Genomic DNA, 12,865 nt, shown 5'->3' with positions numbered 1-12,865 from the left:
TCTTTACATTTTTTATTTCACCTAATGCACATTTATATTGCTTTGAATAATTGTGTGTGTGTGTGTGTGTGTGTGTGCGCGCGCGCGTGCGCGTATGTGCTTCTGTGTGCGTGTGTGAACTTGTGTATGTGCGCGCGTGTGTGTGTTTAGAAAATACGAGCGTCTAATGTAATCTCGTGCCGCGCGAGCACAGTGCGTATAAAAGGCCCATTGCTCAAAAATGGTATTTGCATCGTAACTTTTTTAATTTTTTACTGCAACTGCCAATGCACACAATTTGGAATAATTGTACATTGCGCAAATCGTAGTTTGCTCTTTCTGCGTGATTTATTGTATGCGACTTTAAATAGATTTGATCAGAATCCATAACGAGGACATAAAAGATCTGGTCAAGGGAGGTTTTTAATTCTTTCAGTTTTAATTTTGGTTTTGATTTCTTTTTAAAGCGTTGTGCATTAGGTGAAATAAAAAATGTAAAGAATTCGATTGGAAATAGCATTTTTGAGTAATTAACCTAACATCGAAAATTGCGCACACAGCGTGCAAATATGCATTTGGGCCGCTACTTTTATAATTTTTCTTCTATTTGGGAACCTCCCTACCTGCACGCAAAAAATTTTTGAAATCCGAGTGTAACACCTAAAAACCTTTCCTTGTCAGTGAAAGACAACGGAATAACGATGCCATTGTAACTTATATGATTGCGCCCTTAAATATATCATAAAAGTATGGAATTATATCCCATGTTATATACCGACCTCATGATATATATCTGTAAAATGAAAAAGTGCGATAAAAGTGTTTTAGGACATCAAGTCATGAACATCATAAGTTCCTCCGGGAATGTGTTCACCTCTCTCTCCTGAAATGTATAGCGAAATGATATATTTTATCGAATTCGTACATCAAAATGTGTCCGTGTTCATAATTAATTTTACGTTTACCGCCTTACGTTCTAGTAAATCATATTTTTATATCCTGGAAAATGGTTTCTTCGATAACGAAGGTGAAGCCTTTCACATAGTCGGCTTCAAAGAGAACCGCTTTCATGTCTGGCATCCCTAACGACCGAGTAGCAATTTTCTGGCCCTGTATGTGCCGTATCCTCTTTTCATTGTTCATCCTTTCCTTTGATTAAGATTAATCCTCTCTCTCTGATTTTTTTAATTTAAATCACATTTTTTAATTAAACCGATCCGCACTACCGGATAAATTATTTAACAAGACATCAAAGAGAAAATTACTTTTTAGTTTATGCAATGTACAAAAACATATAAGTCTACGAGATAATATATAGAGAGGGTGAATAGACAAATAAAAATACTGGACAACATAAAAATGGCTTAAAAAGCTTTAATTTTCTTATATTGTTTTGCATCTTTATTGATTCGCCACATTGCCTGTATACATATAAAACGATATGAATACATTCAATAATCAACATCATAATAAATGATATATGTCAATGTAACGTTCTTTTCAGAGAATAATATGCGCACAATAAAAGCAGCGCAATTTTTATTATTGTCCAGAGAATTTCACATTTACGTCGTGTTGCTTGTGACGTGTCGCAGAACTAAAATATTTAACGCACATGACAATCGTACCGTACCGTTGCACCGAGACCGGTAATGTAATGTACGTGTACCGCGTGCACAATTTAGTGATAAACTATTACCTTTTGTGGCAGATTGAGGATTACGCATGCGAAGCCCAGTGACTCCGGAAACTACAGTTGCGTTCCTACCGTGGCGGAGAGAGCGAGTGTCAACGTGCACGTGATCAATGGTAAGTCCGTTAGGAATGCCATAACTGATCCATGCGACAAGATAATCCCTGTGCATGCGTCGATCACTTATCCCACGTAGCTGCCGCGATACACCCGACCTTTATTTATCACAGTACATTAACCCTTTTACGCATGGTGTATCCCTTTGCTGACGATTTAATCTTCCCCGCGCGTCTGCTTGCGGGAAATTAAAATTAAAGTGCGACACCTCCGCATGGAAAATTCGAGGTATATTTTAATCATCAGTCGTTATTAAGAGAGTTCGTAAAAACTCTATAGCGATATTAATTTCAATAACGAATCGCGATATTTCATGGAATAGAAAGCAAGTTTTATTTCATCATCTTATATTCTTTTATTCACTTGCATTTTTATATTTAATGACAGTCCTGTGTAAAATTACGAAGAAACTAAGCAATGTACAGACAGCTTTATAAAAATTGTACGCTTGTAGATTTTGTTGCGCTGCAGTGCATACGAGTCTTAATTATTTCAGCAATTTCAGTGTATATTTGTGAATCTGTTGATGATGAACGCGTGCTGAATCGTATTGCAAAACACAGTCGAAGATTTCGTTTTTGTCTTGAAAAAGCGGATGATTTAATAGTCGGTGCGTAAATCATCCACATTGTCTGGCGTATCGCGCGGCGTAGTTGGTGCTTTTAGCACGGTTTTTCCGTCAACCTTATGATCGTTTGATAACGTATAAAAATAGCCCGATATCGCCGTCGGCACCACGTTTTCTGGCCGAGTCCGAGACGAAAAAGCGTAATATCCAGCAGGAGAAAGACTCGCGAAGATGAAAGGCAGGACGTGCAGGCCACTTGAAAGGCGGGTTCTCGGGTGGTCTCGTAGGCGATCGAACTCGAATTACAGTCGACCATGAGAAAATCTTGACCACGTATTCTCATCTCTCACTAACCATCAGCTGAATCAGAAAATGACAATTAATCATAGCTAGGAATAACACGGTTTAGCCTTATTAGATTACTCCACTTTTCAATCATTATTATCCTTCATAGTTAAATTTTTCGTGTAATAATAATAATAATAAATTTTTGTCATAATACGTTAGTCTGACAATATTATTATTAATATTAATTATTAATATTAACTAATTAACATTATTAATGACAATATTATTATTAATTTTCTAAATATTGTCGATCTAAAATTACATTGTAAGATCTCAAATTTTTGTGCTTTTTCTGTGCTTACAGCTTTTGTTATATCTATATTAAGTTTTAAAATAATTCCAGTTTATTTCTCAAAAAACCTAGTCGCGTTTGCGTAGAATTGAATACCAATGAAAGAGATTAATGAAGAAAAATCATTCGGTTTTCGGGTAGTAGAAAGTTCTCGTCGAGCCGATTAACGTGGTGAGATAAGTAGAAAGAGACAAACGAGCGATCGCGATGGTACGCCTGTAATTTGCAGGCAGGCAGGCGAGCGGGCGGGCACCAAGTACGCTCGATGTACCGCTTTACCGCCGACCATTATCTTCCTTTTGTTATGCCGGTTCTGGCGAAACGTAATTCAATTCCTCGTCGAGGTTCGACCCGTCCAGCATCCATAGCGCTTTCAACGGTGGTCCTCCCGTCCAACTGAATTCCCGTAGGATATCGCTTCCGAGTGCATCCTGGAGCACGTACCATGCGTGCAGATATTTTCCGTAACGAACCAACTTGCTCATTTGATTACTTTGTAATCTCTTGTAGTAAATCCGGAGATGGATGACTCGCTCAATAAAATTTCGACGCTATGCGAAATGTCGAAATCGCATATAACTGCATTCAAAGTGGATAACATTACATTACGGCGAGGATGAAATCGATATCTTATTGACTGCTGCTATTATTAAATTGCAAAGCAGTTATAACAACAATCAAAGAATTTGCTTTCAAGTCTTGATTTATCATTTTTGAGTGATTTCGATTTCGAATGATTCGATCATGTCGAGTGACTTAATTCAAATTACTTCGCACAGTGACAAGCAATATAATGAATGACATTAAACATTAATCAAATTAATTGCAACAATTATAATAATAAAAGTAATATAATACATGATAAAATAAGACTTTAAAAATATATTTCCGCATTTCCAAGCACTCTTCGTAGCAAAAGCTACGAAATATTGGAGCAACTCGATTATCGAGCGAGCTTCTGGAAATAAACGTATTATTCGATAATTTGATACATTCCGCTTCCGAATGTGTCGCACGGCTTTTCAGGGCAATCAGAAATTTACGGCATCGGCGAGTCGTTAAACCAGCATATTTCAACGGGCGCACCCCGGCTTCCTGGTTGAAACAATGCAGCGCGCGTTTTACATTAATACAAGCGTAATTAATACGTGAACGTCTTTGTTGCGTGTGAGTCACGCGATGCCGGAGATATAATAATAATGGCGATATAATAATGTTGGCGCGTAGTTAAAAATAGATTCCTAATAATCATTGCATCTAATGCACAAAAATATTGTCCGACCATTTGAGACAAAAATATTGTCCTACCATCTACACTTTGCCAGTATAGCGCAATTTAAAATTATTATCAATATAATATAATTATAATCAATATAATAAACCGTTTTACTGCCTAACCGTAATTACTATTTGGTTAATCCTCTACATAACTTGTAACTGGTCGACTTGAATGGTTTCTCTCTCTCTCTCTCTCTCTCTCTCTCTCTCTCTGTTTTTTGATGAAATTTCATTTGGCCCTCTTTAGTTTCAACAGTAAGTGAACTAAAAAGAGTTTATGTCAGCATTCGATTACAATTCAATTTTTCTATTGTTTCAATACGTTTCACGCACAGTACATTACATTATTACGTTATATTTGAGTGAAGTAAGAAGCAAAGTACATAAAATAAAAAACTTGATTCAATCATCTTCCAATACAAAATAGGATTTTAGCTACTTTTACGTGCAATATATTTTTCTGCACATTTCATCTCATACCTTTTTCTTACGATAAAATTTTACACTTGCTGAGTATTAAGAGACCTAAATCTGCAAATTAGAAGATCGCTATTATACAAAAAAGAATATACAATCATTTTACTTTTCCATTTAGAACAATTTTCATGATTGCAATTTTACGAACTCTGAATTCTAGATTCTTTTAGATTTTCACGACGACATTCTGTGAACAAGTCGAAAACGTTATTTTTCTTCTGCATTTATGTCGTGAGTATTTGCGCGAAACGCATATGTGCGTTTAATGATTTTTGCGTAAAAGCGCCAACTGCCGCTCGTGCGAAGCTAGTGTGAAATGTCAATTATATGGAAATTGATGAGTGAACCACGCCGCGCTGAATAATTCGTGAATTTGTTCGAACGGTTATAAGGTGCGCTCTGAATGCAAACGCGCGGAATTTGCTGACAGCGCGCACATGTCAAATAATTAGATGCGACGGTCGTGCGCAATGAGAGGAAAATCGCACACACATTTATTATTATAACGGTGATGGATATTTTTTTCTTATTTATTCAATATCTTTGATTCTCTCCACGGTCGTATGTATACATAGTCACATTTGAAAATGCCAATTTTTATTGCATTTCATTCATTACCGTCGTAATACATATAGATACGACAGACAATACTTCTTTTAAGCACACAAATATAGAATCATAAATGGAAATTTAACAAACTAAATTATTTTTTTTAAATAGATTTATTAAACTCTACGTAAACATTTATTTATAAAATTTATTTGTAAAATAATATATCAAGTTTTGGAGTATTATTACACTGCAAGAAAACTAACTAATTTTGCAATTCGGGAATTATTGTAAACAGCAGCTTTGCTTTGTATTGGTGAGTTAATAATCGTACCTTTTGGCGCACAAAATAATACAACAAAATGATGGTATCAGGTCCCAATGAACTCGCGCGAACCATTGATCAATTTTCAATGGAAAAGCGTAACTGATAATTTCCATCGACGCGAAACTTGATCACTTTTGGCAGAGTCGGTTAAAGCGGCTTCCGCGCTTTCGCGTTATGGCGCGAAATTTTTTAATTATCTGCCCGAGCGGCATCGATGGATTAGTAGAACAGCAGATTTTTTGCTTGACCGATTAGTGTGAGAAATTTTCGTAACTGCAAGCACAATAATCGATCCAGGATTATCGTCGATCCATCGACGAGTACGCTCAAACGTCGTAATGTCGTTGAACGAGCTTTTAACGCGCTCCATTCCGTTTCATGTAACCTCGATATCGATCATTTCGGCAGCGCTAAATGCTCGGTATTTAAATGATACGCGTGCGAACATGAAATAAAAGTAAATTCGATTCGCGGAAGGATGAAAGAAACATGCACAATCAAACCGATTTTCGCTCTGGCCGATGTAATTGAGTTCTCTTTGCGGAATGGCAATTAGATCGTTAGCAAATTATTATTATATTATTCTCATATTATATTAAAAGCGGTACATGATGCTGTCACGATAAACTATCAACGAGCGCGAGAAATCGATTTCATTACATTACGTTGATTCTAAAGTTAATTATTCACGCGTTTATGATTAGCCGTTAGTTCTCGCGCGCTTGTTGTTGTGTTACCGGTGATGATTTTTACTTGCGTCATTCGTGACAAATAACGTGAGTAGTAAAATTAATGAGAAGGAACATGAATGGAAGAAAAAGAAGGAGAATTTCGATTTTTTCAGTTAAATAAAACGAGCTTAACACATGTGTAATTTTTTACGAGAAACGCGTGATAATTAAATGGGATTCTCAGATGCGCTATGTGTAAGACTGGATGAACTATAACCATATAAGCTCTCGTAAATTTGGATTAATCTAGTTTATATGAACTCATGCGCCCAACACATCCTCTTGGCTCTTCTCTGGTCGACAAACTTATTGCGAACATGTCGTGTGCGATTGACTGCCTCGAACTTGGTGCACAATAGCGACTAATTGCGTTCGTTGTTGTTAATGTGCTCGCGACTGAGCAACGTTTCCTATAAACGAAGAATTTACTTGCACCATCTTGATATCCCTTGTAAATGCAGAAAGTTCGAGTTTAATGAATCAAGAGCGAAAGCGAAACAAGAAAGCGAATCAATAGCAGACAAAAGTATGAAAGCTGTGCGAAGGATAAGCTGATTGTGTTTTGATCACTGTGTACAAACTGATGGTCTGATTTACTACCATTTGATTTCGTGCCACTAAAGCTGTGCGAAATTTAGGTATGTACTTTGAGCTGAAAGGTGGATAATAAAACGAAAAAATTTCTGTTACTGATTCGTTCCTTCACGTTTTCACTCGCGTTTGGCACGTACCCAATCTATTCCTATAAACGCTTCTATCGAGATCATTCAAGTGCCGCCGAGCGTTACAGTCTATCAAAAACTCATATAAAAGGCAAACAATTTTACCACTAATTGCGAGTGCCGTTGCTATCTGCTGCAATTTGAGAACTACTGGTTCTCGAGCGCCACAAGTACGTATACTGTCAAATTAAGACTATAATAGGTTTTCCACAATTCGCTTACGCTTCGTGTAACAAAAGCCGCCGTGGGCTCTGTACCGACATAATGCGACCGCGCAGTAATAACGGCGGCAGTGAGAGCACAGCCACATCTTGAATAGTAATGACTTTTGTAATTGGAAATTCGTCCCGTTGAAGTCTTACATCACCGAACGAATAAGCGCAGCCGCCATCGATGATATGCATTCCCAGTCTAGCCTCGCCGCGTATCAAAACGCAACGCGAAGTGAAACTCGTGTGTGTGAAGCTGGCGTATCATTTCGCGGAAAATCATTAATTATTGAGAGTTCTGGCTCCCTTTTTAATAGTTCTAGAGTTCCTGATAGGTTAAACACATAGTTCTGGCCATTAAAGCGAAAAAATCGCATAGTGCAAAGTGAGACGCCAACTTCACGCTGCGTGTCACTTTGTCCTGCGACAGTTTCCGCCATAATTCCGGCTAGATTGTAAAAGATCTACAGTTCTACATGAGTTCTAGAAAGAGTTGTAGCGAAAAAAATTTTTTTTTCATTTTTTTATAATTATTAAAGCTAAAAAATGTTTAAGGGACTGACGACTGGTTAATTTCAGAGAGTTCTGTGCTTTATGAAATATTTCTCGTGTAGTTTTGAACATATTTAACCATTTTCCAAAGAGTTCTGAATGCAAACATTAACAATTATTTAATAAAAAATTTTTATCGTCCGAGAAATACGTATCTACGGAGATATATGTGAGACGCTGGTTGATTTTCGAGAGTTCTGTGAAGATTAAAATATTTCTCGTGTAGTTCTGAACGTATTTAAGCGTATTCCAAAGAGTTCTAACCGCAAACATTAAAAATTATTTAATAAAAAATTTTTATCGTCCGAGAAAGACGTATCTACGGAGATATATGTGAGACGCTGGACGATTTTCGAGAGTTCTGCTTATTCTAAAACAGTTCTCGTATAGTTCCGGACATGTGCAATGCCTTTCCAAAGAGTTCTGATAGGAACAACGATTAGAACATTTTTTTTTTAAATTATTTCGCCCGAAGAGTGGACGTTTTCGACTTTACCAATGAGACGCTGGTCAATTGTCGAGAGTTCTGCTTATTCTAACACAGTTCTCGTATAGTTCCGGACACGTACAATGCCTTTCCAAAGAGTTCTGATAGGAACAACGAGTAGAAAAGTTTTTAAAAAATTATTTCGCCCGAAGAGTGGACGTTTTCGACTTTACCAGTGAGACGCTAGTCGATTATCGAGAGTTCTGCTTATTCTAACACAGTTCTCGTATAGCTCCGGACATGTACAATGCCTTTCCAAAGAGTTCTGATAGGAACAACGAGTAGAAAATTTTTTAAAAAATTATTTCACTCAAAGAGTGGACGTTTTCGACTTTACCAGTGAGACGCTGGTCGATTATCGAGAGTTATGCTTATTCTAACACAGTTCTCGTATAGTTCCGGACATGTACAATGCCTTTCTAAAGAGTTCTGCTAGGAACAACGATTAGAAAATTTTTGAAAAAATTATTTCGCCCAAAGAGTGGACGTTTTCGACTTTACCAGTGAGACGCTGGTCGATTTTCGAGAGTTCTGCTTATTTTAAAGCAGTTCTCGTATAGTTCATGACATGTACAATGCCTTTCCAAAGAGTTCTGACAGGAACAACGATTAGAAAATTTTTTTTTAAATTATTTCACCCGAAGAATGGACGTTTTCGACTTTACCAGTGAGACGCTAGCCGAAATGTCGGAGTTCTGGCTTTCCTAAAATACTTTTTGTATAGTTCCGAAAGTACTTATGAATTTCCTAAAGAGTTCTATGCACCTCTCATACATAGCACTCTGTAGGAAAATCATAAGTACGTGCGGAACTATAAAAGTATTTTAGGAAAGCCAGAACTCCGACATTTCGGCCAGCGTCTTACCTTTTCTGTATGAAAGTTCACTTTTCGAGCAGTTTTAATTTTTTTTAAATTGTGCAATGTCGCTGGTGCATAGCACTCTTTAGGAAATTCATAATTACGTGTGGAACTATACGAAAAGTATTTTAGGAAAACCAGAACTCCGACATTTCGGCCAGCGTCCACTGGTAAGGTCGAAAACGTCCACTCTTCGGGTGAAATAATTTTTTTTTTAAATTTTCTAATCGTTGTTCCTGTCAAAACTCTTTGGAAAGGCATTGTACATGTCACGAACTATACGAGAACTGTTTTAGAATAAGTAGAACTCTCGAAAATCAATCAACGTTTCACTGGTAAAGTCGAAAACGTCCACTCTTTGGACGAAATAATTTGTTAAAAAATTTTTTAATCGTTGTTCCTATCAGAACTCTGGAAAGGCATTGTACATGTCCGGAACTATACGAGAACTGTTTTAGAATAAGCAGAACTCTCGAAAATCGACCAGCGTCTCACCCATATCTCTGTATATCCGTCTTTCTCGGACGATTAAAATTTTTTATTAAATAATTGTTAATGTTTGCATTCAGGACTCTTTGGAAAATGGTTAAATATGTTCAGAACTACACGAGAAATATTTCATAAAGCACAGAACTCTCTGAAATTAACCAGTCGTCATTCCCTTAAACATTTTTTAGCTTTAATAATTATAAAAAGATGAAAAAAAATTTTTTTCGCTACAACTCTTTCTAGAACTCATGTAGAACTGTAGATCTTTTAAAATCTAGCCGGAATTATGGCGGAAACAGTCGCAGGACAAAGTGAGACGCTGCGTGAAGTTGGCGTCTCACTTTGCACTATGCGATTTTTTCGCTTTAATGGCCAGAACTACGTGTTTAACCTATCAGGAACTCTAGAACTATTAAAAAAGGGAGCCAGAACTTTCAATAATTAATGATTTTCCGCGAAATGATACGCCAGTTTCACACACACGTGAAACTCGAATATCATCGAGAATAATTTGTCCCTGCATGAATTACAATCGCGAGTATCATAATACATAAACAGTGATTTGAATAATTGTATGACTCGAGTTATTCAAATTGCTGATTTAGTTTTTACGAATTATTTCTCTGTAAATTGTCTTTTACATAAATTATCTTTTTCTTTATGAGTTTTCTGTAGCGATTCAATTTGATAAAAATTGGAAATATTTTAATTAAGTTTTGAAAGTGCGAATATAAATAATGAAATGTTTCCTTTTAGTTAATCCAGACTTATCTTTTCTTTACTAAAATCTTAATTTAACATATATGTAATTATGATATTTATGATAACATTTATGATTTAAGAACTCAAATTGATTTAATAATCATTTCTCTCTCGTAAAATGTTATCAGTTTAATCTTAATTTAATATTTTAATATAAAAAATAAAACATAATATTTTTCCGTTTTTGCTAAAGCGGAATCGTTTATTTAGTCGAGCATTTCGAAGAATTAAAAGACAATGCGGCAATTGCGGGAATATCCCGCATGCATACAAAGCCTCTAGTTAACGTGCGGTTAGTGAATTAGCGTTATGTGCTCATGCAGTGCGAACTGCATTTGGATCTTCTGTGATGTCCGAGCGACAGTACAATCTGTCGCACATTATATTATATGTAGCCGATAACTCGTCAGTGACGATGAACTAAAGTCTGGTCATGGACAACTATTGAAACTATGTAGTGGAGGGAGTCGTTACACGCGTGAGCCGTAATGCGTATGCACATGTTCAACATTATTTGAATTCACTGAATGCAATTATTTCTAACTATTCGTACGTGCGAATAATTACACTAGAAAAATATATTAAGCACGTTGCGGTATTATCTGCATAATGGAGGGCTTGAAAGTAATTAATATTAATTTTTAAAATCAACGAAATAGCGTTAACATGATAAAACACATTTATAGGGTTAAAGAAAAAGAAAACGTTTTCTTTCGTCTTAAACTGTACACTCTTGAAAAAGCATTGCATCTTTTAATTTTACAATTTTAAAACATTCATAAATGAGCGTTTCCATTTGTGCTTCCTACGGTGAGTCTGTGTGAAAGAACGCTTGCTAATTTCCTCAACTAATTAATTTATCGCGTGGCCTTCTCGTTTTTGGTTCCGTTGTAATTTCCTGCATGTCCGTTTCGTTGGATGTCTTTCGTGCACTACGTTTTCTGCATATGTAAATTGTGGACTAACGCCACAGAACGCACGAAGATCAGACTAGATAGCTAATGGGATTTCGTGTTACGCGAGAAAGTGGTTACTTATGATTTATAGTAATTTTTCGAGTGAATATTATTTTTTCACGTTTCTTTCTCCCGGACTGCTTAACATTTGCCCGATTCCATTACAAAGATCGTACCCAGGCCTACGTAATTAGATTGCGCTATAAACGTATGTCACCCGTAGTTCCCGAGAGCGAACATAATTTTTATATATGACGATGAAGAACATCTTTCTCTTTTTTCTCTTGAATCCATATTTCAGTAATTATATATCTCAGCAAAGAGTTTTCATTATATGCAAGTAACGCATGTAAAATTAATGAAAAATTAATTTACGCGCACGTCATTTTCACAAATGAAGCAATAATTGTTATAGCAATTTCATTAACGCCCCCATATTTATAAATCGAAAGAGCAACACGCTTCAATTAGAAAATTAAAATTTGGGCTGAAAAGCGCTGTTATTATACAAGATAATGGCAGTATGCTTAAACGCAGTAACGTCCTACTTTATTTAATATCATAATACTTTTTATTCATTCGGCTTTTTTTAATTAGCGCGAACTCAAAGTCCGTGTATACCAATCCATGAAATTCCTATTTCCGAGGGGCATGAAATTTTCAGTCATTACGAGGAAAAATTACAGCTATTATAATAATGATATATTTAATGAGAGGACAAAGAGGGGAGTCGCGCTCGTGATAGAAGTGAATCGAGACGAAAAGAAAATCACCTTCAGCGGAAGCGAATTATTTTAATTATTTCGAACTGTTCGTCGAACAGGTCGCCGAGGAAAGAAGGATATACCGTGGGAGCGGTATTTATCCGACACTGTTCCCCGCGGAAAAACTTTTAATCGAGACTCGCCGGAGTCGTGCGAGTCCGCGTCTCCTCTCCTCTGCACCAACCGCTTCTATCTCGCGTAATTTTTACCGCTTCCCTCGGCCAACGACGCCCATTTATCTCACCTTCTTGATTTATCTTTCTGCTTTAAAGCAGATTAATCGTATCCCACCTGGACGAGTTGGCTTACTGCGGGATATAAAAAGCACGGCGCGGCCCCGCTTTCCGCTCGGGATTAAGCGCGCGAGCGTGCGCGAGATCGCGCGAGGATAATCGCGCGGGTCGCGACGCTGCGGCGTGTTATACGGTCGCGCGCAAAGCATCGCGCTGGTGCATCGCGGAGCCAAGTCGTTAACGTTATAAGAGACACGTATGAGGACGGAGATAAAAGTCGTGCAGCGTAGCGCAAAGTCCTTTATGTCGAGACTTCCGTGTAGCCGCCACCCGAGGGTGAGCATATTTCGCGGACGTGCGCGCGGCCCGACCACCGAGCAGTGCCAAACGCCGCAACCGTTGATCTTGCTCTGTCGTTGCGATTTTTATTTTCCGCTCGCTTCTTTGTGCCCGACCTCCATGGATCCTCCTC

At 37.2% G+C, this 12,865-nt stretch overlaps 1 protein-coding gene across 1 annotated transcript in view; it reads left to right on the top strand.

Moving 5' to 3' along the window:
• The window catches only part of LOC105278394 (zwei Ig domain protein zig-8), a 314,696-nt gene that overhangs the window by 276,884 nt on the left and 24,947 nt on the right, over positions 1-12,865 (top strand). The window contains exon 5 of the mRNA XM_011337446.2: positions 1,691-1,788. Coding sequence (XP_011335748.1) covers positions 1,691-1,788 — 98 coding nt within the window. The remainder of the gene's footprint in view (positions 1-1,690; positions 1,789-12,865) is intronic.

This window comes from Ooceraea biroi, chromosome 4, assembly GCF_003672135.1.
Source record: "Ooceraea biroi isolate clonal line C1 chromosome 4, Obir_v5.4, whole genome shotgun sequence".
Taxonomy (NCBI): domain Eukaryota; kingdom Metazoa; phylum Arthropoda; class Insecta; order Hymenoptera; family Formicidae; genus Ooceraea; species Ooceraea biroi.
Note: the sequence above shows the minus strand (reverse complement) of the source record. Positions and strands in the feature narration are given on the sequence as shown.